This window comes from Leopardus geoffroyi, chromosome A3 (genome assembly GCF_018350155.1).
Source record: "Leopardus geoffroyi isolate Oge1 chromosome A3, O.geoffroyi_Oge1_pat1.0, whole genome shotgun sequence".
Lineage (NCBI taxonomy): Eukaryota > Metazoa > Chordata > Mammalia > Carnivora > Felidae > Leopardus > Leopardus geoffroyi.
In genome coordinates this window covers 60135028-60161497 of record NC_059336.1, presented here as the reverse complement: position 1 = coordinate 60161497, position 26470 = coordinate 60135028, and the positions used below count along the sequence as shown (strand labels likewise).

The 26470-nt window shown below is 37.1% G+C and overlaps 1 protein-coding gene across 1 annotated transcript in view; it reads right to left on the bottom strand.

Moving 5' to 3' along the window:
• The window catches only part of AFF3 (AF4/FMR2 family member 3), a 533714-nt gene that overhangs the window by 174892 nt on the left and 332352 nt on the right, over nt 1-26470 (bottom strand). Inside the window, 2 exon segments of the mRNA XM_045445721.1 lie at nt 1155-1206; nt 12106-12142. Of these exon segments, the coding sequence (XP_045301677.1) occupies nt 1155-1206; nt 12106-12142 (89 nt within the window).

Below are 26470 nucleotides of genomic sequence, written 5' to 3'. Positions count from 1 at the left end.
CCAAATTTTGAAATGATTCTACCCTTTTCAGTTCTCTAGAATGCCTCCAGATGGCATTAAAACCCTTTTCCCATTATATTTTGCAGCACAAAAATTTAAAAATTAGTACTATTTGAACCACTTTAAGACTAGTCACATTCATTATATCATCAGAAATCATGACAGTAGAACTATTTAGAATTTTTAGGACAATATTTTAAGAAAGACAAACGTGTAATTATATCCTTTGTGAAATATATAGCCCTCTGATACACACCAAAGGATCTTCCTAGAATGAGAAACAGATCTTGGACAAAATAAGACATTCAATAATATTGTATCACGAGGTGTGGTATCTAATGAATAGCATTTTAGATGCTGAGCAATATGAGCACTGGCTCACACATAGATAAATTCACAAAGCTGTCTCATAATAAGAAAACTTATCTTGCCCCTCAGAGTAATAAAAATAAAGATTCTTAAGGAGCCAACCTGTGACTGATTCCTGTGAAGCTAAAGTAATTTGCTAGCTCGTGAATTATTTTATTTAAACTTTGGGATATAAAGTTGGTATCAAATTAATCATTAAAAATACATTTGGATTCTTTGAGTACTGAGAGGAAAAAGACAAAAAATAGAGAGTGAGGAACACATGCTTTCTAAGTGCCTTTTCTTATGTTTTTAAAATTGCGTTTGTAAATTCAAAAACATGACAAATTTGAGATTCCAGAGATATTCATCATTGTATTTTTCACACAATTCCAAGGTGAGGTTGGAGATGGCAGGCTTTTAAAATGACATTGGTACTTCATCGTGTGTACGACAGAATACCTCCCAGTATATGTGAAAAGTCACACAGTTATTTAGGACAGGGCTGAAAATCTCCAGCCAAATTCTAAAGGGTTTGTCTCCTTTCCCCCCAATGACACACACCCTGAAATCTTACTACATTTCTATTTTATCAGGAGGAGTATTTACATTTTTAAGATTACTCTTACTGTGCTAAAGCATAAGAAAGACCTCAAAATGTGTCCGCACCCAAAAGCATTGAAAGACATCATCATGAGAAAGAGAACCACAGGCTTCCTTCCATTATTATTATTACTCTTACGTGATATTTGCACTGTTTCATACTACAGACATATTATCTGGATAGAAACAGGAAAAAGACTTACGATGTATTCGATGTGCCATTGTCAGGACTCTCTGGCTCAGCATCACCTTTCTCTTAAAAAGGAAGCAGACAAAAAATGTCAACATGTGAGTGTTACGGTCTTTAAGATTTAAGAGAGATTAAATATATTTCAATGCTCCTATTAAAAATCTTTCAAAATGTGCAGCAGGAGGCTTTTAAAACATCTTTTTATTGTCTGAGAACCGGATTGTCAAGTAATTTCTTCTATGTATTACAATTGCCCAGGCATGGATCTGTGAGTAGGTACTAGGAGCTGTTTGCAAACAACCAGAGGTTCAGAGTGGAGACCCTGCCAAAAGATGAATATCTTACAGATGGAACCTGTTTCCTTCCATTTCATTTTACAGACAATTTAAGGAAATAAACTCCATTAGCATTCTAACATGCAAGGCATTTTGACCTTTGATCCCTTTTGCTAATACAAGCAGGTCAGGTTCCATAAGAAGGTGAAGGAGAGAACAGTACAGAACACTGATAGATTACAAGATCCCCAAGATGTATACCCACTGAAAGTCCTGGCAGCAGCTTTTGGGAACCCCTGAATTAATGCAGAATAAGGTATAAACCAGAAATCCTTCCAGGCCATTTGAAAGTCTAGCTAAAGAAATGTTTCTGTGGTTTGTGGTCATCAAACACTTAATAGGCTTTAATTAAGGGAGTCTGGAACCAGTTCACTTTTAGTAGTTTTAAATGGCAAATTCTTCTAGCAATAGACATAATTCTTCGATCCTTGGCCATTGAGGGTTTGAACCATGCATCCTTACTTTGTAAGGTGCTTCTTTTTATTTCCTTGAGGCTAGGGGAAGGAAGGGGGAGGGTCATGACTTGCAAGTGTGAGTCGGCTAGAGTTATGATGATTGTGTGGTGCTAACAGTTGAGTAAAGCCTAGAAAAGGTTGTGGGTTGTAAGAAATGGGCTTGATGGCGGCCACTTGCTTTTGCTTTGCCCTTTCAAGTCAGGCCTAAACATCTTGTAGAACCTCAGGCCAATGGCACTAGATGAGCCTCCCCTTGTCAGCAGGTGACACTGGCTTGTGGTCACCTAGTCTCAGGAATGATTACATGATTAACATGATGTAATTATGTTTAACTTATTTTCATGATGAACACATTCCAAAGATATCACCCAAACTGAACTCAAAAGTAAATTTTACAGGGGATCCTGGGTGGCTCAGTCAGCTAGGTGTCTGACTTTGGCTCAAGTCATGATCTCACGGTTCATGAGTTCAAGCCCTGTGTTGGGCTCTGTACCGTCAGCACAGAGCCTGCTTTGGATCCTCTGTCCATTCTCTGTCCCGCAACCCCCCCACCCCCCAACCCTGCCCACCGGTTTTCTCTCTCTCTCAAAATAAACTTAAAAAAAGGAAACTTTACAATTTCTCCTTTTTTTTTTTAATAGAAAATTAAAGAGTTGTGAGGGAAAAAAGGCACAGTTACATATATAGTTCACACATCTATCTCAGATATAACTCTGTTGATACGTCTACACAGTGCCAGAAAAACCATGAGGGACAGTCACTTTGTTAAAAAGCCACAAAATTGATTTAGGTGCCTTGATAACAAACACTGATTAGACAAAGCCCCAGTACAAAGGAATCCATTTTGAAATAAAAGTAGAGGCAGCAAATAAACAAACTTGCTTTCAAGCTCATAGTTTGATACTATATTTTTGTCTTCCAGGCCAGTCTGTGGTGTACTTATATAGGAGACATGTAAGTCCTCATCAACTGGTTCTAGTGCTGGAAAATAACCTAATTTAGTTCTTTCCAGGATCACTTTTCCACTAAGTAACCATGCTTCCTGCCAGAATGCCAAAATAAGAGCTGTAACACCTGCATTATGTAAGACAGAACTAAATGGAGGTTTAATTTCTGAAACATATTGATATATTTTCCCCTTTAATTTGGGAAAATTGGTTACTTTCCTGAGTTTATAGCCACTGGTAATAACCCCACATAAAATCTTAATCAAGAATGTAAAACAGCAGGTTCAGGAGCAGCAGGCAATAGTAAACATTGCTAAACAACTTCTGTCAAAAACCCAGAAAGTCAATAATATAAACAGAGACAATTATTTGGATGTTTGAATAAGTATGTTTTACCTTGAGCAACAATGCTGTCAGATAAACTGCAGGCTGATAGGGTACAGGCCTTAGTGCACATGGGATCTGGGGGCTGCAGGAATTGTGGGCTGGATCAGCTCAGGGACAAAGCTGCAGCTGATGATCTCTGCTCTTAGCAGCACTTATGTTGTGGCAACAGGGAAAAACAGAATAGGAAGGATACAATGGGGCCAAACAGGGCATTTACAGATGGTCCTAGAGAGAGTGTTCTCTGACTTTGGTGCTGAAAATGAATTAATCTTTCTGGGGGAAAAGTAAGCTCAGAATGGAGACAGGGATTAAAGCTGTGTTTGTCATTCACAAAGAATAAGACATAAAATTCTCAACATCTTGAAATTTTAGGTGATGCAATTTCTGAAGTTAACTTCAGAATGTTTATGTACATAAGCCATTAAGAATCATAGTCTCTTTTTCAGGACCCAAGGGAAAATAATAAATGCATACTCTTGCAAGAGAAAACTCTTGACAAAAAAATTCTTAGTTGGATGCTCAGATGTTTCCCTGCAGCCACCAAAGAAGACTTTTTGGGGTCACCCTGGTTATTTCAGCTGTTTTCATGATAGATACCACACTGGTCTCTGTATTGATCATTAAGAAACTGGACATAAAAGAACGGCTCAGGAGCAGTGTGGTTATTTTGCATGTGGAAATATAATTACAGAGAGGAAGAGGGCACAAAAAATGAGCCATAGGATATATATATCTACATACACATGTAAACACATAGGTATGTATATACGTATATTATATGCATACTTTCAGTTTGATGCTCCATATTTGTCTACTTGAGCCTTCCACAGTACTTAAACATATACTACATGCTTCATATAGGTCTTCTGTCTCATGACCTGTCATGAATACAGAATCCCTGTCACAGTAGTGGAGGAAGAGGAGAAAGGTACACTCACCACTGAGATGAATATACAGTTTGAGGTATGAAACAGCTTGATGGCCCCAATAGGCCACGTAAAAAAAAAAAGACAGTAGCTACACTTTTAATCCAATAAATGCACTGAGGACTTAAATGCTGGGCACTCTAGCAAGCATAAAGATAAATAATACCTAATTCATGCTCTTTAAACACAGAACATGACTGCACTCCTGGAGTATGCACTCTCCATCAACAGTGCTACAAGGTGGACTACAGACTGTTGAAAGGGAATAAAAATACACCTGCGTTAAGCTGTATTCTGCTGCAGAGGGAAGTTGCTATACTATAACTTTTCTTTTTTTTTTTTTTTTGAAGTTTATTTTATTTATTTTGAGAGAGAGGGAGAAAGCTCGAGCAGGGGAGGGGCAGAGAGAGAGGAGAGAGCAAGAATCCCAAGAATCTCCATGCTGGTAGTGCAGAGTCTGACATGGGGCTCCAACCCAAGAACCATGAGATCAGGACCTGAGCCACCCAGGCAACCCTATGACTTTTCTTTAAGATGAAAGGAATCCATGTTTGCAGTGTTGACTTTGCTAGCTTTTGTTTTTAGTTATGTTAGCCCTTCAACCACTATGCTCAGTGATATACTTGTTTCTAGATGTAATGACTTTAGACTGTGTAACGATTTCTGTTATCAAAGATGAGACTTAAGGTACTTAATATACTACCATCTCTGCTTACAATTCTTACTAGTCTATTATTACTTTTAGTGCCTCTACTGGGTATTTATAACCTTAAGTTTAACCTTGATTAATCAACTACTGACAGTATCTTTTCCTGTATACTATGTGAAATGTGGAAATTCATTCATCTATTCTTCCCTCCTGCCTTCCCTCTCTCCACTGTACACAACTCTGCACAGCTATACGTTTCCTTCTACATAGCCAAGATTTAAAATATTTATATTCTGTTCAGTAATTATTAATGAGTCACCCTCATTAATATTAATTTAATTAATAATTTAATTTTTGGAATTGTCTATAGGCCAATTAGAAAAATTACAAACCAATGAATAATAGGATTTATAATATTATAATGATTAAATATTAGTCACTAAAGAACCAAGAAGTTAAGACTGGATGTGTACAGAAAGGAATGTCATAAACCCAAATGAAGGCAAGTGTTCCTGGCATTTCAGTCAAATGTATTCCCATTCTTACATTTCGTCATGCCACATGTTAATCTGTCTCAAGTAAAGGCTATACTTTTCCTTTAAAAAATGTTCAATAGAGTATGCATTTAATGTACATAAAATGTATATGTATATGAAAGTGTACACATGAAGTTTTAAAAAATTAAAATGAGTTAACTTTGAAAACATCTTCCAGGCCAGGAAGTGGGTATTACCAAGAAATAACCCAGAAACCTCCTATTTCTGCCATCCCCACCAGCTATCTGGAAATGGAATCTTGTGTTAATCATTCCTTTTCTTTTCTTAATAGCTTTTACCATCCATGCATTCATTAGCAAATAAAATATTCTTCAGTTTTTTCTGATTTTAAATTTTATATAAATGGAATCATACTGTATGCATTCTTCTGATACTTCCTTCTGTCACTCAACATTATGATTTTGAGAGTCAGCCATCATGATGTATTGTAGTGTTGATCATTCTCACTGTGGTGCAGCAACCCCTTATAAGAATCTACCATCATTTCCTTACTCATTTGACTCTTGATGGACATTTAAGTTTTCTTCATTAGAATGATGTCATTACACACATTCATGAACCTCCTTCTTTGTGCATGTGTTAGGAGTTCTGAGACGTGGGGCTTACATATTCTTAACTTTACTGGAGAATCTTAAACTGGTTTCCAAATTAACTTATAGTTAAGATTTAAAAGGTTTTTCTAACATAATAATGTAAAATGTAATTTCATTGTGGTGTTTGCATATCTGAGTACCAATGAGGAGATATATTGTGCTTGCTCTCTGTGACATTCTCTTTAAACTCTTAAAAATTTTTTGTAGTATTCTTTTTTTTAATTCATAGAAGAAAATAACTATTTTCTTGATACAAATCTCCTGTCACATATATACATGCACACACAGAGACTCTCCTTAAATAATTTCTCCCAGTGGGAGTCTTTTTACTCCTTTTCTGGTATCTTTGGATGATTATAAGTTCTCAATATTAATGTACATGAATTTATCAACATTTTCCTTTATTTGATATCTTTTTTATTTTAATAAATATATCATAAAGATGTTCTATATTATCTTTCGAAAGTACAGAATTTTAATATTAACATTTAGGTCTTTTTTTTTTAAATTTTTTTTTTTTTCAACGTTTATTTATTTTTGGGACAGAGAGAGACAGAGCATGAACGGGGGAGGGGCAGAGAGAGAGGGAGACACAGAATCGGAAACAGGCTCCAGGCTCTGAGCCATCAGCCCAGAGCCCGACGCGGGGCTCGAACTCACGGACCGCGAGATCGTGACCTGGCTGAAGTCGGACGCTTAACCGACTGCGCCACCCAGGCGCCCCTAACATTTAGGTCTTTAAAAAATACCTGGAAAAGTTTTTGTATATGGTGTGGTATATTAATTTCATTTTTTATCCCTATAGATAATCAATTATTCTGGTACTATTTATTAAGAAGCCCATTCTTTCTCCATTGGTCTACATTATCAGCCCTGTAATAAATCTAGTTTTCACACATTTGTGGATCTGTTTCTGGGTCTTCTGTTTCATTGATCAATTTGTCTATTACTATCTTCATTACTTAGCTAAAAAATATGTACTTATTTTTAATACTAGTAAGGCCAGGCTCCAACCTTGTTCTTCAGGAGTGTCTGAGCTATTCTTAGTCCTTTGTTATATCACATACATTTGAGAATCAACTTGTCGTTTTCCACATACACAAAAGTGAAGTTATAAATTTGCTGCCTGCTGGATCCTATTGCTACCATTGAGAAGTCAACTGGAAGTCTAATTGTTGCTTTTCTGAAGATATTAAAGGGTATTTTAAGATTTTTTTTTATCTTTGTGATTTTCAGTTTAACTATAATATGTCTAGTGTGGACCTCTTTTTATTTATCCTGTTTAATATTCATTGAGTTCTTTCAATCTGTGTGGTAGTGTCTTCCAATTCTGGAAAATTTTCAGCCGCTTTCTCCTTTAATATTTACTCTGTTCCCTTAGCTCCTTCTGGAATTCTAGTTGAATATACATTAGACCTCTCACTTTATCCCTTATGTTCTTTTCTTTTACTTTTTTTTTTGGCAGCAGGGGCAAGGGGGAGGACAGAGAAAGTGCAAGAGCTGGGGACAGGGGCAAAGGAAGACAGAGAATCTTAAGCAGGCTCCACACTCAGTGCAGAGCCTGACATGTGGCTCAATCCCACGACCCTTGGATCATGACTTGAGCCAAAACCAAGTCAGACACTCAGCCAACTGAACCACCTGGGTGCCCCTGTCCCTCATGTTTCTTAACTTCCATTTCTCTAGGCTGCATTCTAGATAATTGCTTAAGTCCAATTTTGCAATTCATTACTTTTTTCTTCAATGATGTCCAATCGTCTGCTGTTAAGCCTAAGGAATTCTTATTTTCTATTTTTATTTTCTCAATTATAGAGGTTCTGATTAGTATGTCTTCAAATCTTCTCTTTCTTTACCACATTTTCAATCTTCTCTTTTATTTCTTGAAATTAAAGTAAGCACTCTTGTTTTGTATTTTGGGCTTGGTAATTCCAATCTCTCAAGTCTTTGCAGGTCTAATTCTCTGCCATCTGTTTTTCATTGCTTTTGTTTATAGTCTCTTATTTTCTTGTTTATGAGTTGTTTTGATAGTGAGTTTTTCATTTCTTTTAGAATTCTATTTTTATTCTTCTTCTTCTTTTCCATTTTCTTTCTTTTCTCTTTCTGGTATCCCTATTAGTTGGATTTTGACCTTTCCTCCCTGATTGATCTTCCATGTATCTTACCTTCTTTTGTATTTCCTTCTGTCTTTTGCTTAATATCCAGAAAAAGAAAATGTTTTCAACCTTACATTCTAGATTCCAGACTTCAGGTATTTATATTAATTTTTTAAGTTTTATTGGCCATATTTAAATTCTCAAGTGCTCGTTTATTCTCTAATGACTTCTTTTTCATGCCATTCTGTTCCCTTTATATTTAATACAAATAATTTCAATTTTTTTTCTGAAGGCTGTAATGATACTTGCAATTTTTTTCTTCTGTTCTTTGAATTAATATATTGATTCCCTTAGGGCCATTCCTTCTCTTTGATGCTCCTTGGTTATATATTCACATTTTTGAATGAAAATGGGTTGGTTAATGAAGGTAAATGGTGTGAATTTCCTGTACTGGTACACTGATCTCTTTTCCTAACACTCCTTTGCCTTGGAGGGAAGGGCTGATTTAGAGCTCTTTGTAAGTGGATAGGGTTTGGTGACTCAAAGCCTTTATTTAGGGTTCAGAAGAGAGGCCTCAGGCAAGCTGGGAGCCCTAACCCTACACTCCAACAAAAGTAGGAAGTACTTCAGTCTGAGTATTAGTATTTTTTGTTTCCATCTTCAGCAAACTTGACTCTTCTTTTGCCAACCATACACGTCTATTTTTAAGGTCTGGTGTCATCTCAGAATCTGTTCTGCTTCTCTCTTATTAAAGTTCCAGTCGTTAAGTGGAACTTCGGGTCAGCTCTTCATTTTCTTAGTAAATGTAACTAATTTTTTTTGTCTTTTGGATTTTTGGGGGAGAAAAACCAGACTGGATGCTCTGTATAAGAAAACAGTTAGGATGGGGGTTGAGGTAATTGGTAGAAGAATGACCCAGGTCTTCCTATCTTGCTCACAATCCATGCCTATCTATTCTTTCTTGGGAATAAGTGGCAATATGGAGTCTCTCCTAGAGCTCCCTAGGATAGTTCCCACCACTATTAGAACTTGTTCCTGTTTTTTCCATCATTTTCCTTTCTTTCTTTTTCTGGGTCATGATCTTCCCTGCCAGGATGATCAAACAGTATGGTCCCTTCTGCTTCTGTTTTCCAGAAACTCAACAGAACTTCTGGTTTGTTGATTGCATCCCCTCATGTTCTCAGTGCTATTATGGATTTATTTCCATTACTATAGCTTTTGGTTAGTTAAATGGGGATTCTAAAGAAAGGGGAAGAGGTGCTTATGCGTAGTCTTCCTCTTGAACAGGACACTCTCATAACTTTTAAAAAACACAGACATATATCATCTATTTTAATATTTAAGTTTCTCAATGCTTAAAAAGCTTATATTTTATAATATTAAATTAATTAGTAATTCAACAAAATGACTAGAGTATCCATCTTTTAAAAGATTTGGATTAAAAGAATTTCTGTTTAATTCACACACTCTTTCCCTTTAGTATCAACATACATACTTTTGCTAATTTCAAAAAGAAAAAAAGTATTGACCTGGGGCGCCTGGGTGGCTCAGTCGGTTAAGCGTCCAACTTCGGTTCAGGTCATGATCTCACTGTTCGTGGATTCAAGCCCCATGTCAGGCTCTGTGCTGATAGTTCATAACCTAGACCCTGCTTCAGATACTAGGTCTCCCTCTCTCTGTCCCTCTCTCTCTCTCTCTCTGTCTCTCTCAAAAATAAACATTAAAAAAAAGCTTAAAAAAAAAAGGAAAAAAGCACTGACCTAAAGTGGTGATGCTTAGTCCGTCAATCCACACATACATATTTGTGTTTGGTGTCTCTGAAGTTCAGTTTTTTTTTCTATTTTCTACCTATTTACTGGAGTCAGAATTCCAGAAATATTCCAAACAATAATGATTCCAAACCAAAAATAAAACACAGCACTGGAACTACTGGTAGCATCAGCTCTCCTAAAGTTTTAAATATGCCATAATCTATAGAAAAAGCTCAGATTTTTAAATAGTGGTATTACCTTTTTATAGATGTACTTGGCTTTTGGGGGATTATTTGGGAAAAAAAAAATCTCCCTACCCCTAGAAAAGAGGAAGTCAATCACAAATTTCCCTAGACAACGAAATGCCAGAGAGTATACCAAACAAGGCAGGTGTCACTTCACATTTCATACAAGATGGGGTCTGCTTTACATAATCTAAACTGTAGTACAAGCATGAGGATTTATGACATGCCATAAAAATATGCCAGATGCATACAAAGTCAAAGTATATAGTTCTTGGACAAGAATTCAAATCCACTGTGAAATGACAGGGGTCAAGGTAGTGAAATACAGTCTGTTGTCTTTGGGGTAGAGATCCTGGAATACAAATCCTGGCAGTCATTTTTCATTTAGACATGTGATCCTGGGTTAGTTATTGTCTTCAAAATCTCATTTTCATCATGTGTAAAATGGGGATGGTAACGCCTACCTTATATGGCTATGGTTAGGATTAAGTGAAATAACACATTAAGGCACTGGAACATAGAAGAGACTCAACAGCTATTTTCTTTGTTCTTTATGTCAAAAACTCTAAGCTCAGAGAAAGTACATTCATTCATCGATTATGTTCTCTTTACTCTGAACTGTTTAAGTTCAAATGGAAAGAAACAGTGAGGAAAGTAATGGCAACTCTTCTGTATACTCTAGCATGTTTTTTAGTATGTTCATAAGGCATATGATGCTGATACTGCACATCTCATGAAGGACTTAATCAGGCATTTCTTCTAATTTCTTTTCTTACCAGTGAATTTATAGTCTTCTTCAGATTTCAAGTCCCTTGGCCTTTCGCCACTTCACCAGTGCTTGTGCTCACAGCAAATCCCAAAAGAGGGTGGGATAATTAAGTGATATTGCCTTTGTGTCATTATGCCATCATTCCCCTTCCCTGACCTTTCTCTAGCTGTGCATTAAAAGTCCGGGCTTCCTAACACATTTGTCTGGATGTCTTTTCTCCTCAAGCCTTCTGTCTCACAGACGCTCAGTGGGTGAGCCTCAGTTCCAAAGATGCATTTACTAGCTCAGAGTGATTTTCATGTTCAAACATAGCTTTGTAATTGGCAAGGGGTGCTCTTAGCTGACTGGCTGGTTTTGAGACTAACAATGCCCAGTCTTTGTGAGTGTGCTTTCATCACATGGACAATTTTTTTATTAAAAAAATTTTTTTTAATGTTTTATTTATTTTTGAGAAAAAGAGAGAGAGACAGAGTGTGAGTGGGGGAGGGGCAGAAAGAGAGGGAGACACAGAATCCGAAGCAGGCTCCAGGCTCCGAGCTGTCAGCACAGAGCCCGACGTGGGGCTCGAACTCACAGACCGTGAGATCATGACCTAAGTCGAAGTTGGACATTTAACCGACTGAGCCACCCAGGTGCCCCGGGTTATGCATTTTTAATGCTCAAGAAGATACTAACACCAATTACTTCATGCCAAAGAAGAGAACTAAAACACTACTTCATGAAACAATAACATTCTCTCTTTGACGATAAAGCCTGTATGTTTTATTGGACACTGGTTTCAATAAGAAATTCCTTCTTAGATATTGCAGCCTGCCTATCTCTGGAAGAGGGCATGATATCTTCATGCATTCTAAGGTCATTTATCTTGAGGTCTTCTAATTTGTTCTCTTGGCCCACTCATTTTTTTTCAATTTAGGTAACTCACTAGTTGTCTTTAAAGGTTTTTTTCCCTCCTCATATATCAGAGACCAACCATAATAGAGCATAGTGTTCCTTCCTCCTAGCATTCCTTTGAAATTCACCTTTTATGTTTGGCACCTCCTTCCCTTGAATAAAGGTGGAGGAGCACTCAAGATCACCTTGAATCTTATCCATTTGGGCAGTACTTGAACAAATGGTCCTCTTTTCCCCGACTTGATTTTGGTTTTTTGGTGAAATTCCTTCTCAACCTACAGTCTATTGCATGCACCTTCCCTTCCTCACCCCCTCCATCTCCCACCCTCCACATATGAAGCTGTAGAGAGAAGTCTTTCTTACTTGGATTATTGTGTCCAGAGGAAACAAGCTGAGAGTCCTAAAAGAACAAGAAATATCAATTAATTTTCTCATTTTGACTTTCAAAATCTAAGTTGAATATGAGGTCTACTACTAGTCACCCAGACCCTAATCTCTAATCATGATCTCTACTGTAATGAGAAACATTTATCTCAATGTCCTGGCTAAGCAGTTCTGGTAAAACAGTTCACAACCATTTATCTTTTGTGTTGTAGACTTCTGTTTATTGAGGTGAAATTCATGTAACAAAATTAACCACCTTAAAGTGAATAGTTCAGTGGCACATGGTGTGCCACAATTACCTCTATTTGGTTGCAAAATATTTCCATCATTCCTAAATAAAACTCCTTGCGAGTTAGGCAGTATCTCTTCATTCCCCCAGCTCCCCTCAGGCCCTGACAACCACCAATCTGCATCCTAAATTTATCTATTTTGGATATTTTGGGGAGTGGAATCACAAAATATGTGACCTTTGGTGTCTGGCTTCTTTCACTTAGCATAATGTTTTGGCAATTCATCCAATACTTCATTCCTCTTTATGGCCAAATAATATTCCATTCTATGTATATACAACAGTTCATTTAGCCATTCATCCATTAGTGGATACTTGGGCTGTTTTCACCTTTTAGCTATTGTGAATAGTGCTATGTACACACATGTGTATGTAGCTGTTTCAGTCCCTGTTTTCAGTCCTTATGGGTATAGACCTACAAATGGAATTTGTAGGGTCATATGGTAATTCTATATGAAACTTTTTGAGGAGCTACCAAACTGTTTTTCAAAATGACTGAATCATTTTTCATTTTTACCAGCCATGTATGAGGGTTCTGGTTTCTTCACATCCTCACCAACACTTGTCATTTTCTTTTAATTTTTAGAAATTTTATCATAGCAATCTTAGTATGTGTGCTTTGATATATATATTTCCCTAACATTTTCATGTTTTTGTTAGACATCTTATATCTTCTTTGGAGAATATTATTTAAGTACTTTGCCCATTTTAAACTGGGTTGTTTGCCTTTTTGTTGTTGAGTTGAAAGAGTTCTTTATATATTCTGGATAATAGACTCTTATCAGACATATGATTTACAAATATTTCCTCCCATTCTGTCAGCTGTCTTTTCACTTTATTGGTAATGTCCTTTAATGCACAGTTTTTTTTTTCACTTGTTCCAAAACTCCAACAGTTTAATAACAAATGCTTCCTCACCCTCACCCCATCACATAATGCACAGAAGTTTTTAATTTTAATGAAGTTCAGTTTATTTAATTTTTGTTGTCATTGTTCATGCTTTTGGTGTCATATCTGAGAATCTGCTGCCAAATCCAAAGTCATAAATTTATCTATATGTTTCCTTCCATGAGGTTTATGGTTTTAGTTCATATTACTAGGATTTATTTATTAGGATTTATTATATTGCTGACTTTTAATCTAACCCACTTCCCTTTGATTCTCTACTCTCATCACCTTTCTGCAGATGAGGCCAGCATCCAGGCCCCCAGGGACACTCCACTGAACAATTGTTATCAGTCTCATATTGGTGGACGGAAAGATTACTACAGATTTCCACTTACCTGAAACGGTGGAAAGTCAGTACTCCATAGTATTTTGAGTTTAGTTACTGTTTAGGTAAATAGCGATTGAATCTCATTTTATTTGCATTAAAGTGGAATTCTAAATTTTGTTTTGGGAATTCACATCCTTCTTCCTTGCAAAATTCCCGTTTAGTATGAAATATAAGGAGAGTTATGAAAGAATGAATTAATTGAGATGGTAGGAATGTAAAAGAATAAGCACAGCATATAAAATCCAGTGGAACTTCTTTATAATTTTAGTGCATGGGACAAAAACTGAGTGAAATGGAATTCACTTCTATTATATAGTTTAAAATATTTTACTAGAAGTTTGCTCCATGAATATGTTTGTCATGGGACAGGAGATGTCCTTTAATGTGACTTGTTGCATATTCAAACCCATGTGATGTTTTAAAAAGGAATCCACTGGAACAGTACAAAACCAGCCAGACTATTGGGTGGGGGCTGGGTGGGAAAGTCAGGAGCGGAAGGGATTCCCACTCTGCTAGGCTGACTGAATCACACACAGATGCTTTTAATATCAATGTTGGTAATAATGAGCTATTCATCTGCAGAAAAAGAAGAAGCTCAACTCTTAACCTGAGATTCAGGTTTTGGAAACAGTGTATTAAAATGAAATACACTGCTGGTCCTGAACTGATGGGCTAAAGTATAATCCTCATAAATAAATGATTTGGCCCTACTTTGGATAGTTGGTACTAAGAAGATGTCCACAGTTAAATCCTTCAAATGGACTGGTATGTTTTCCATCTTTTCTAATTAATTTAGAGTTTATACCTGAACATAAATTAATGTTAGCTTTGATATGTGAAAAGTACTTTGAGTTCTATGTAATCGACTCCTCTGAGCCATGGGTAGATTTTGACATACTGAAGGTGTCTTGTACTAGAGAGGTAAATACTCACCATCAAATAGACAAACATGGTAACTGAGATAGTTTTCAGCATTAAGTTTATTCTTCTTAAAAGAAAAAGTAGGAATTTTTGTAAGACTGTTTGCTGACACTCTTGGGAAATAGCTCATTTTATTTCTGGGTACACGTTAGATACCCTAAGCATCAGATGATGACTACAGACCATAGACTCTGAGCAGAGAACCAAAAATAAGCTCACAGATAACCTGAATTATAATTACATACCGCAAGAGCATATATTTCAGAGATCATGAACTTTGAATTTTACCTAAAACATTTGTGTAATTAATGATGATTATTGTTTCTATTTTGTGTGGGTAGTGAAGAAAGGTAGAAAATGATTAAAGTAATTGGTGAGAAAAAATCACCATAAAAGTCTGCCCTTCTGGAAAGAAGGAAACTTCTGGAGATGCACAATAAAATAAAGGCTTTGTCCTAATATGTAATGTCATGTTCGTAACGGAGGTCTTCTGGGTGGTGCACTGAACCAACAAATACTAGCTTGAAAATACTGGCTCTAATCCCAGTGTTTCTTGACCATGGCACTCTGTGGGTACGAATGATGTCCCATTGTCATCCTCACCGACATTGGGCTAGCATGTAGCCAGTTGGCTGGTGGAGGGTGTGAGTTACCTTATGAGACTTCTCCCAAGATTAGGTCCCAAGGACACTGTCCTCATTTTGATTAGGTCTCTGCTGGCCAACAACAGGGCCTGTGGCTGCTGCTTCTTGAAGGAATCCTGGCCTGCCTAGGTAGCTGCAAAACCCTGCGGCTACCACAGGGTGTACAGATCCTTCATCCTTCACTAAGCCAGAGCCAGACTGGGTTCAGAGTAGAGGGAAACAAAGCCCCTCCCTCCCAAAGGGCCACTCACTTATATCCTTCCCATGTTATACTTCCTGCCACCCCACCCAGACACCCATACATCTATAGCTTCTGTCTCAAAGGCCTTCTCTCTCTCTCTACTCTCTCTCAAAGGCTCTTACTAAGTTTTCCATAAGTAGCTTAGGGAGTTGCTAACCCCATCTGTGCATTTTTATTTTAGACTCCTCTGGGAGCACTCTACAAGGGCTGCAAGGTTCTGTCAGGCACCGTAAGAGTTATAGAGTGAGTGCACCAAATCCCTGCCTATAGGGCCTGGGTGTCTGGTGAGTTAGTAGTGGAGATGATGTGTATACAAAATATTATAACCTAGGGCTGAAAGGGATGTCATGACTGCTCTGCAAGAGTGCTTCAAGCCTTTGCAGGCTTTCCTTGTCCTTGGGGATGCATGTCCTGCCATTTTCTGTTTTCTGCTTGGTAAACTTCATTCTTTCTTCAAGGCTCAGAATAAAAAAGCTCAAGAGTTACGTGCTCTTTGAAATCTTCCTGAATCTCAGAAGGACTTATCTGCTTTATGTTTTCACTGTACTGTGTCATACTGCCACTACAGAAATGACCTTTTCAACTATGACTCTTTAAAAAAAAAAAAGACAAGCTCAGCTTTATTAAGGTACAAATTGCATGACATAAATTGCACATATTTGAAGTGTACAACTTGATAGTAAATATCATCAAAAGAATGCTACTATTATTACTGTCTTGACCCAAGGGTGGCTTTATCTTATTAAGGAGCATTTACTTACTTAAAGAAACAAACAAAAGTAGTATCTATTCATTAAAGAAAATTCAGAAAAGGAGTAAAGTATTAAAAAAAAAGTTGCCTGCAATCCTGTAACAGGACATTGCTAATGCTTCTGGTTTGCCAGTGTCATTCATCAAGTGTGCATCATTCTGACACTTGCACAAAGGGGAGAGCCTCTTCTGGTTACTTACAAGGGTATCTACAGATGGAATTTATTCTTCTCTGTCTCTGAGTCCTGAATTCCCAACATCTAAAGTATCATTTGGTATTGGGAATCCCAAACCTTCTTTACATGTGGTGTTTATCTGGAAAGTAAAGTTTGTATAAATCATTTTGCTGGAGATGGAAATAACCAAGCACCCTGGTATCTGAGAAAGCCCTTCAATGAAGCACTGTAATAAAGACTATATTTTATCAGACGTAACATGCCATCAAAACGTAAACATACATTCCCTTATGTATTACTATGAAAGAAAATTACTGCCAAGTAATTGTAAGACATCATCAACTATAAAACAAATCCTGATTTTAGGGAATTTAAAATCTAAAAAAAATATCTACCTGAGATCAATAAAACACAGAAGTTCTTAAGCCATGTAGCTTAAGGAGGATCTTTATACTGTGAGATACTACTTAAAAATGGCTTTTGGGGACCATTTGAGGACTGCTCCACTCATATCACTCCTTGCTTGTCTATCAATCAATCAATCATTAGAACTATAAAAGGCAAGAAATAGAACTATATCTTCTCTTATTTTCAGACCCACACATAAAGCTAGTCACTACAGGAAAAAGAATTACCTGATTTGGGATCTCCCGTCACTCCCACCTATCACTTTCTTCTCATTCTTTTCAGTAAAGCTCAGAAGAGTTGAAATAATGTAATTTATAATTATTTTAAATGTTTGTTTCAAGGTAACTCTAAATATGGAGTTTTAGTCCAAACATGTTGTGGTAAACCTTAAAGCATGCTAGGAACCACAAGAGGGACATAGAAAATGAACTTTGGAACTTTAAAGCCCTTTCCTTCATACTTGCTGGCTTCATTCTCCTTCAAGGGTACAAAAGGGCAATAGGATTATCATTTCTAAGATGATTCTAGAATCCTTATGTATAATGCTTTACACACTGATCAGTAAGAATAGTTCCAGACCATGTTTGAACCCACCAAAGTCAGCATCCATTGCCACAGATGTTTGTGAAATATCATTAAAATTTGCACATATGCCTTCTGAGAATGGAAAAGGTTCTACAACTTTGAGTCCTTTACTTGCATTTTAAATTTAGGAGACTGCTACAGAAACGAAGAGAAAAGGGCAAATTAAATTTTTTTCCCTGGGTTTAAATACTTGATAATGGCAAACCGTCTTTTTTTTTTTTTTTTTTTTTTTAACCGACTTCAATTACTTTTGAGATTTAAAGAATGAAGCAAACATGTCTGGTAGTTTTTGTCTAGGGAACTATAACACCAAATTAAGTCTTCAGAGAACAGAAAAAACATATCCAAGTTCATTATCAATGGACTTTACTATACATTATGTCCTTCAATACCCAGACAAATTGGGGAAATTCTCGGAAGTATTTAGCTAATTAATTTAGTGGTACTGGTTACTCAATGCCCAGTTAAAAAGATTTTCTTCGTGAGGTCAAATCACCCCTTCAATCTTAATGAGGGCTTACTTTTGTTATTTATTAGTCATTTTGGAGATTTTGCCCCTCAAATTCCATAAATAATTCTTGCTCCTGCACACTAGCAATAGTGATAATCTCAAACATTAATAATGTAATTAATGAACTGCAAGCCCCAGTTGTCAAAATGCTAATTAGTTGAGATACAGGTTAAGAGAGATATACTGTGTGTGTGAAAATTAGCAACAGTCTTTGTAGTAGGCACAGTGGGCTCCTTCAAAGATGTCTGTATCCTATTTCCTGGACCCTGTGAATATGCTGCTGCTTATGACAAAAGGAATTCACAGATATGATTAAATTAACAATTTTGAGATAGGAGATTATCCTGGGTTATCTAAGTAGACCCAATATAATTACAAGGGCCTTTATAATAGAGGGAAGGAGGAAAGAGAGTCAGAGAAAGAAAGAGAGTCAGAGACGTGACAAGGAAGTCAGAGGTCAGAATGATGAGGGCGATGAGCTAAGTCACAAGGGCAGCTTGTAGAAACTGAGAATGGCAAGAAAACAAAGTCTTGCTTAGAGCATTCAGAAGGAATGCAGTCCACCAACACCTTGATTTTAGCTCAGACTTCTGACTTCCAGAGTTGTAAGATCATAAATTTGTGTGGTCTTAAGTCACTAAGTTTGTGGTAATTTGTTAACAGCAGAAATAGGACACTAATCCAATCTTATTTCATCTGTATAAGATAAGTTAATAGTACTTATCATAAGCTTTTTGAAAGAGAAGTATTATTAAAATTATGCAATGTTCTTACACTTCGTAAAATGACTTATTCTTTCTTTCTCGGGCAAGGCAAAAAGATCTAGGGTAACATAACTCCACCAAAGTCCTATGAAAGTCCTAAATGACACACAATTAGTTTTTGTTTTGTTTTGTTTTATTTTGAGAGAGAGAGAGAGAGAGAGAGAGAGCGAGCGAGCACCCACGCAGGGGGTGAGAGGAGCAGAGAGAAAATCTTAAGCAGGCTCCAAGCCCAGCAGGAGCCTGGCACAGGGCTCAATCTAATCGACCATGAGATCATGACCTGAGCTGAAATCAAGAGTCAGATGTTTAACCAACTGAGCCACCCAGGCACCCCTAAATACCACACATTTTAAAATTTAAATTTGAAATTCTGTGCCCTAGCTGATATTTAATAAGTATCTTTTTGGGTAGAAGATAAGATTCTTATAACAATTTCTGCCTTGAAAAGTGATTTTTTTTGTACTAATGAGATAAGGGCTCAATTTTACCACAGGAAGTAGGTTACTACTTAAACTTAACCATATACATTCAACAAAACAAATTTCTACAATTCTTTTGGAAAAGTCACAACCAAATATGCCTTGGTATGTGTGCTCAATTACACCAGAAATTGTACTTAAACCATGGATATGTTTAGGTAATAAAAATGCTTATTTGATTGTACTTTGGGTCAAGCTATTATTTTGGCAGGATTATATACAAAAATTATAAGGATTTTGCATGGTATTTTGTGTGGGAGGATGCCACTGAGAAATTCTGAATGCAAGAGGGACATGCAGGTTCTGGTTAAAGATGGTGACATAGGAAGATCTTGACCTTACCTCCTCCTGCAGACACACTACACTGAGTCCACAGATATATATGGAATAAGTTTCTATAAAAAAAAAAACAACTTGATCCTGGTCACAGGGGACTGTAATAATAGATGTCACCCAGAGAGGAGCTCATATCCCTGTCTGATGCCCTGATTTCTGTGACTGCTGCCAGGGCACATCTCTACATTGCCTGGTTGGGGTGGCCAGTTGGGCTTAAACTCACAGGTTCCACAGACTGTAACCAATGGAGAAGAGTTCAAAGGACACAGCAAGAAGCAACAGGCCTAGGAGCTCAGTCTTTCTTGAAGGAGGCCTAGTAGCTAATGATCATGGCTATGGCCTCCAGGGCAAGCTACTAATTAAACATGCATCTAGGAGCTGACTGCAATCCTTTCCAGCTATTTCAGAGGGTGGGTGCTATCTTTGCACTCATCCTGACTGTGTTCTAGAATGCCATGTCTCTTGGAGGGGAGCTTCACATGTGTTTGGTTACTGGTGTTTAGAGCAGATGCCCAGGGGATGCCTCTTGATCACCTGGATCTGGTGGCCTGAGGAGCTTGTGTTCCTGGGTCCCATAGGACTGTGGCAATCAGAGGAAGGTTCTCAGCAGGCTACCACATCCAGGGCACTGCACAGATAGTAGACTGAGGCACAGCCTCTTGCCCCCAGTCTTTCTGTGAAGGAAGCCACTTTGCTTGTCTTGGAGCTCCAGACTGAGAGGCAGGCTTTTGGAATGACACATATTTTAGTGGCTTATGGAACTGCTGTCAAGGAACATATGCTGTGGAAACCATCTTTGCATTCTCCTTCTGCCTTGCCCTAGCTTGCTGGTATCTCCCAGAATACAGTCCCTTGGAGCCCAAACTTTTGCTTTTGCTGCCAAGGGAACACTTCCAGATTGCCTGGCTCTGGGGGTCAGGCAGTGCTTATGCCTGTGGTCCCTCAGGATTGTATAAGTTTGCATCCTTTAAAAGCTGCTGCCTGAGGGTCTGGTTTGTAGTCAGCTTGAATCTAGGTGCTGTGATCCTTTCCTTTGGGACATTGACATGTTTTTGCACATCCTCAACTACTGGGGGCTGTTAAAAATATAATACGCTCTTGGACAAGCACAGAGGTTTGAGAGATGACCAAGATCTGGGCAGGGCTGAATAAAAAGGTTCATTTGCTACATGGGGCCACTCCTTCAAGACTGGCTGAAGTGGTTGTTAGACCTACTATATAGAAACCAGCACAGAGAATCAAGCAAAATGAAGAGAGAGAGGAATGTGTTCCAAATGAAAGCAAAACTTCAGAAACAAAAACCTTAATGAAAGAGATAATTTACCTGATAAAAAGTTCAAAGAAATGGTCATAATAATGCTTACTGAACTGGTGAGAAGAATGGATGAACATAGTGAGAATTTCAACAAAGAGATGTAAAATATAAGAAGGTACAAAACAGAAGTCACAGAGGTGAAGAATGCAATGATGAACTGAAAAATACACGTAAGAAAGGACCAGTCTACTCAAAGACAAGGCAATGGAACTCACCAAACAAAGGAGCAAAAAGAGAAAAAAAAGGAATGAAATAAGATAGTTTAAGGGACATATAGGACAACAGACTAACATTTGCATTACAGGGCTCCCAGAAGGAAGAGAAAAAGAGAAACAGACAAAAACCTTATTTGAAGAAATAACGGCTGAAAATTTCCCTACCTTGGAGAAAGAAACAGAAATCCAGATCCAGGAATACCAGACAGTTCCAAAAAGATGAATCCAAAGAGACCCACACCAAGGCACATTATGATTACAATGTCAAAAATTAAAGACAAAAAGAGAATATTAAAAGCAGTAAGAGCAGCAACTTGTTATACACAAGGGAACTCCCATAAGAGTTTCAGCACAAACTCTTCAGGTCAGAAGGGAGTGGCAGGATATATGTAAAGAACTGGAAGAAAAAAATCTTCTAACCAAAACACTCGACCCAGCAAAGTTACCATTAAGAATTGAAGGAGAGGAGAGATCAAGAGTTTTCTAGACAAGGAAAAACTAAACGAGTTCATCATACTAACCAGCCTTGCAAGAGATAATGCTGAAGGAACATCATGAAACTGAAAAGAAGTGGTCTAATTAATAACAAGAAAACATCTGAAAGAGTAAATCTTACTGGAAAAGTAAATATATAGTTAAGGTAGTGGATTAATTATTATAAAGGTAGAATGATGGTTAAAAGATAGAAGTGGTAAAAATAGCCATGATTACAATAATTAGTTAGGGTATACACAAGACAAAAACATGTGAAGTGTGACACCAAAACTAAAACACGGCAGGGAGAGAATAAAAATGTTCAGCTTTAATGTGATCAAAGTTAAGTTGTTATCAATTTAAAATAGACTGTTATGGATATAAATTGTTATACGTAAGCCTCATGGTAATCATAAAGCAAAAACCTATAGTAAATACAGAAAAGATACAGGAATACAAGCATACCACTAAAGAAAGTCATCACACCACAAAGGAAGGAGCGAGAGAAGGAGAAAACAGAAAGGAACTACAAAAACAGCTAGGAAACAATTAACAAAATGACAGTATCAGTACTTACTTCAAATGTAGATGAATTAAATTCTCCAATCTAAAGACACAGAGTGGCTGAATGGATTAAAAAGCAAGACTCAAAAAAGTATTGTTGAGGCTACTGTGTGGAGAATAGGCTGTGTATTAGAGGCTAGGGTAAATGGTTGGAGAATTGTAAGAGTCCAAACTGGATGTGATCATGGCTCAGAACAAAGTGGTAGGTAGAGCAAGTATGGAAACAGGAAGACTAGTTAGGGAGTTATTGCAATAATTAATGCAAAAGGTGAGAGAGTATAGACCGGAGGTGGCTGTGATGGTAGGGGAAGGATTTAGATTCAAGATATATCTTCAAAGTAGAGTAGACATGATTTAATTATGGGTTGGATGTGTGGTACGAGAGAAAGAGGAGTCAAGGATGGTGTACTGAGCTGAATAGCATCCTCCAAAAGCTCATGTCCACTCAGAATCTGTACATTTGACTTCATGTGGATATAGGGTTCTCACAGGTAAAATCAAGGACACGCTAGATTAGGGTGGGCCCTAAATCTAATGACTGCGGTCCTTATAACAGAAGGGAGATTGAGACATAGACACACAGAGAGGGAAGACAGCCATGTGACTGTAGAGGTAGAAATGAAAGTGATGTAGCTACAAGCCAAAGAATATGGCAGACTTCTGACAGTCATCAGAAGCTGGGAAGAGGCAAGGAAGGATTCTTCCCTAGAACCTTCAGAATGAGCAAGGCCCTGCTGACACCTGATTTCACACTTCCAGCCTCCAGAACTCTGAGGAAATAAATTTCTTTTACTTTAAGCTGCTCACTTTGTGTATTTTGTTACAGGTGTCTTAGAAAACAAATACAGATGACTCTAAGGTTTATGGCTTGAGCCAGCTGCAAAAATGGAGAAATCACTTACTGAGAAGCACTGGGATCAAAGGTTTGTGGGGGGGGATTGAGAGCTCAGTTTTTAATATATCAAGCTTAAGCTATTTGTTAGGTATCCAAGCGAAGATGTTGTGTAAGTTTGTACAAATACAAGTATGGAGTTTGGGGCACAGAGAAAGGTCTAGAGAAATAAATTTACAAGTCATACGCTTGGCATGGAGAGTATTTAAAGCAAGAGGCCTAGACGATATTATTGAAGGAACGATCAAACAAAGGGAAGTGTAAGGATTGAAGCTAAGTGCAGAAAAGGACTATCAGAGACTTTAGGTCAAGTCTGGACTAAAAACCTGCTAAAAAATACACTCTAGCAAAACAATAAGCAAATGTTTAAAAAAAAAAAGACTTGAGACACAAGAAACAATGACCAATTAAGGACCAATTAAGGAGCTAACAAATAATTGTTAAGGTGTAATGCTGGAAAATGGTTCTAATAATGACAATTTGAAATACGGTAATCTCAAACTGAGAAATGATGGTGAGGGAAGACCAAACTAAAACTAATTGTTTTATATTTGGGGGTAGAATATGGATATAAGTTAATTGTAGGTGTTGATAAAAATAAAGTTTAAATAGGTTAATGTATTAAACATTAAAAGGCAATTACTAGAAACACAGGATATTATGTATATGTTTGAAAACCCTAAAGGAGGAAAAAAAGGAACAAAGAAAGATTAACCAAAGAAGAGGTAGAAAATTTGAAAAAGCCAATAGGCATACAAGAAAATGAAAATATAATTCGAGATCTACTCTTAAAAGAAAATTATGTACAGTATGTCTTACGGTTGAGTTACTTCACACCTTTAAGGAGGGGGAAACTGGCATGTTATTTAAACTGTCCCAGAATACAGAAAAAGGTAGAAAGCTAAAGAATTCATTATAGAAGGCAGTTATATTCCTGATGTCAAAACTGAACAAACATACACAAAAAGATAACTAGACCGAGATCACTTATGAACACAGGAGTAAAATTCCTAAATTAAATATTGGCATATTGAATCCAAGAGTGTATCAAATGAACAATACACCATAGTCAAGGAAACTAATAATAGGAATATACAGGTGATTGAAAAAATTAGAGAATCTATTAATGTAATTTTCTATATTAGCAGATTAAAGAAAAAAAATTACGAACATCTCAATAAATACTGAATAAATTTCAACTAAATTCAAACTTGTTCTATTCATATATACTCTGAAAAATAGATCAGCAATTGCTAGGGATTGGGGTACAGAAGGTGTTGACTAGAGAGTATCAAGGGGGAGTTTTGGGTGGCGATGAAATGCTTCTGTACCTTGAGTTGGTGGTCTCAAGAGCATACGTGTTTTTCAAAACCTGCAGGATACTAAAAAAGAGTAAATTTGCTACTTGAGAATTGTACCTTAAGTTTTAAACATGAAAAAAAAATTAAATGTTCAGAAAGCTAGAAATAGAAGGAAGCTACCTCAGCTGGACCTATAATACGCAATTCTTATACTCACTGTTAACAATTATACTCAACTATTAGAATAATCCTTATTAATGTCATGAATATGACAAAAAATGTATAGACTCCAGCCGACACAATAAGAAGGATAAAATGGAACGCATTTGTTATTTGCAAAACTCTTAACAGCTTTTTATTTCATGTAAAGCCCCAAATCTTTTAGTGGCCCTACTGTCCCAGCATAATGTGACTGCATTTACCTCACTGTGTCACTTACTGTTCCTTGCCTGGGTTGCTCTGCCCTGACCCCAGTGGCCCTGTGGTCCCTCCAGCATGCAGGCACTTTCACTTCCATCTGCCCAGAACTCCCTTCCTCGACTTGTCTGTGTGACTCACTCCTTCTCTTCCTTCAGCTCAAGTGTCACCTCCTTAGGATGGTCTTTCTTAAGCTCTCTATTTAATATTCATCCACCCCCATTCACCATCAGCATCCATTATCTTCCTTTCACTATACATCATAATCTAACATGTTATGTATTTTACTGCTACATATTCTGTTTCTCCCCACTTGGAAAATATAAGTCTACCAAAAAAAAAAAAAAAATCTAACAGAATGAAAAGGAGTTCAGTAAACAGATATATATAATCCAGTAGCATTCCTTTTCAATTCTCTTGAATAGATACCCAGGAGTGGAATTGCTGGATCATATGATAACCTGATGTTAAACTTTTGAGGAACTGTTAAAGTGTCTTTCAAAGAGGCTGCTTCTTTTTAGATCCTACCAGCAATTGATAACAGAGTTCCAGTTTCTCAATACTCTTGCCAACACTGATTATTGTTTGTTTGCCTTTGATTTTAGCCGTTTAATAGGCTCTTAATTTTTTTATTTTTTATTTATTTTTAAGAGCGAGAGAGACAGAGTGTGAGCAGGGGAGGGGCAGAGAGAGAGGGAGACACAGAATCCGAAGCAGGCTCCAAGCTCTGAGCTGTTAGCGCAGAGCCTGTGAGATCACGACGGGAGCCGAAGCTGGATGCTCAACTGACTGAGCCACCCAGGTGTCTGTAGCTCTTAGTTTTTTTAATGTTTTATTTATTTTTGAGAGAGAGAGAGAGAGCAAGCAGGACAGGGGCAGAGAGAGGGGGACAGAGGATCTAAATTGGGCTCTGCACTGACAGCAGCGACCCTGATGTGGGGCTTGAACTCGCAAACTGCGAAATCATGATGTGAGCCAAAGTCAGACACTCAACCAACTGAGCCACCAAGGTGCCCCTGATTTTAGCCATTTAAGTAGACACGAAAGAGTATCTCCCATGGTTCTGATTTGTATCTCTAATGATTAACAGTAGCAATAGTGTCTTTTCATATACTTAATCAGGCATTTGTAGATCTTCTTGGGAGAAATGGCTATTTAAATCCTTTGCCCATTCTTAAAATGAGTTATCTTTTTATTGGTGGGTTGTAAGAGTTCTTTATATATTGTGTCACTACCTGTTTCAGTAAATAAAATTTTATTTGAACATAGCCACATTCATTCATTTAGGTATTGTCTGCAAAGCCTAAACTGTTTACAATGTTATCCTTTACAGAAAAAGCTTGTCAACCTCTGATTTAAAAATAAGTTATTGGGAAAGAATTAAAGAAATATACTGAAAAACAAAAACAAAAACAAATGGACAGTCCTGAAACAAATTCAATTGTTGACATAGGTGGCATTTCAAACCAGTGGTGGGGGTAGGGGGACATGGACTAATTAGTTGATAGTGTAACAATGATTTCCTAACCACTGAAAAGGAGAAAGCTAGAATCCTATGTTATACCATCCACAAAAACTTTTTTAAAAGCCAAAAACGAAACTATAAAAAATGAGAATAAAATAGAGAACACTGTTAGAATGTTGGAGCAGGAAATAATTTTTCTCTGACATAAAAATTAAACACTTTACTAGTATAAAAGGTACATAAATAAGGTTGTAAGAAAATAGTTGCATCATATATAACAGACAAATGAATAAGATATAAGGAGTTCCTATAAATCATTTT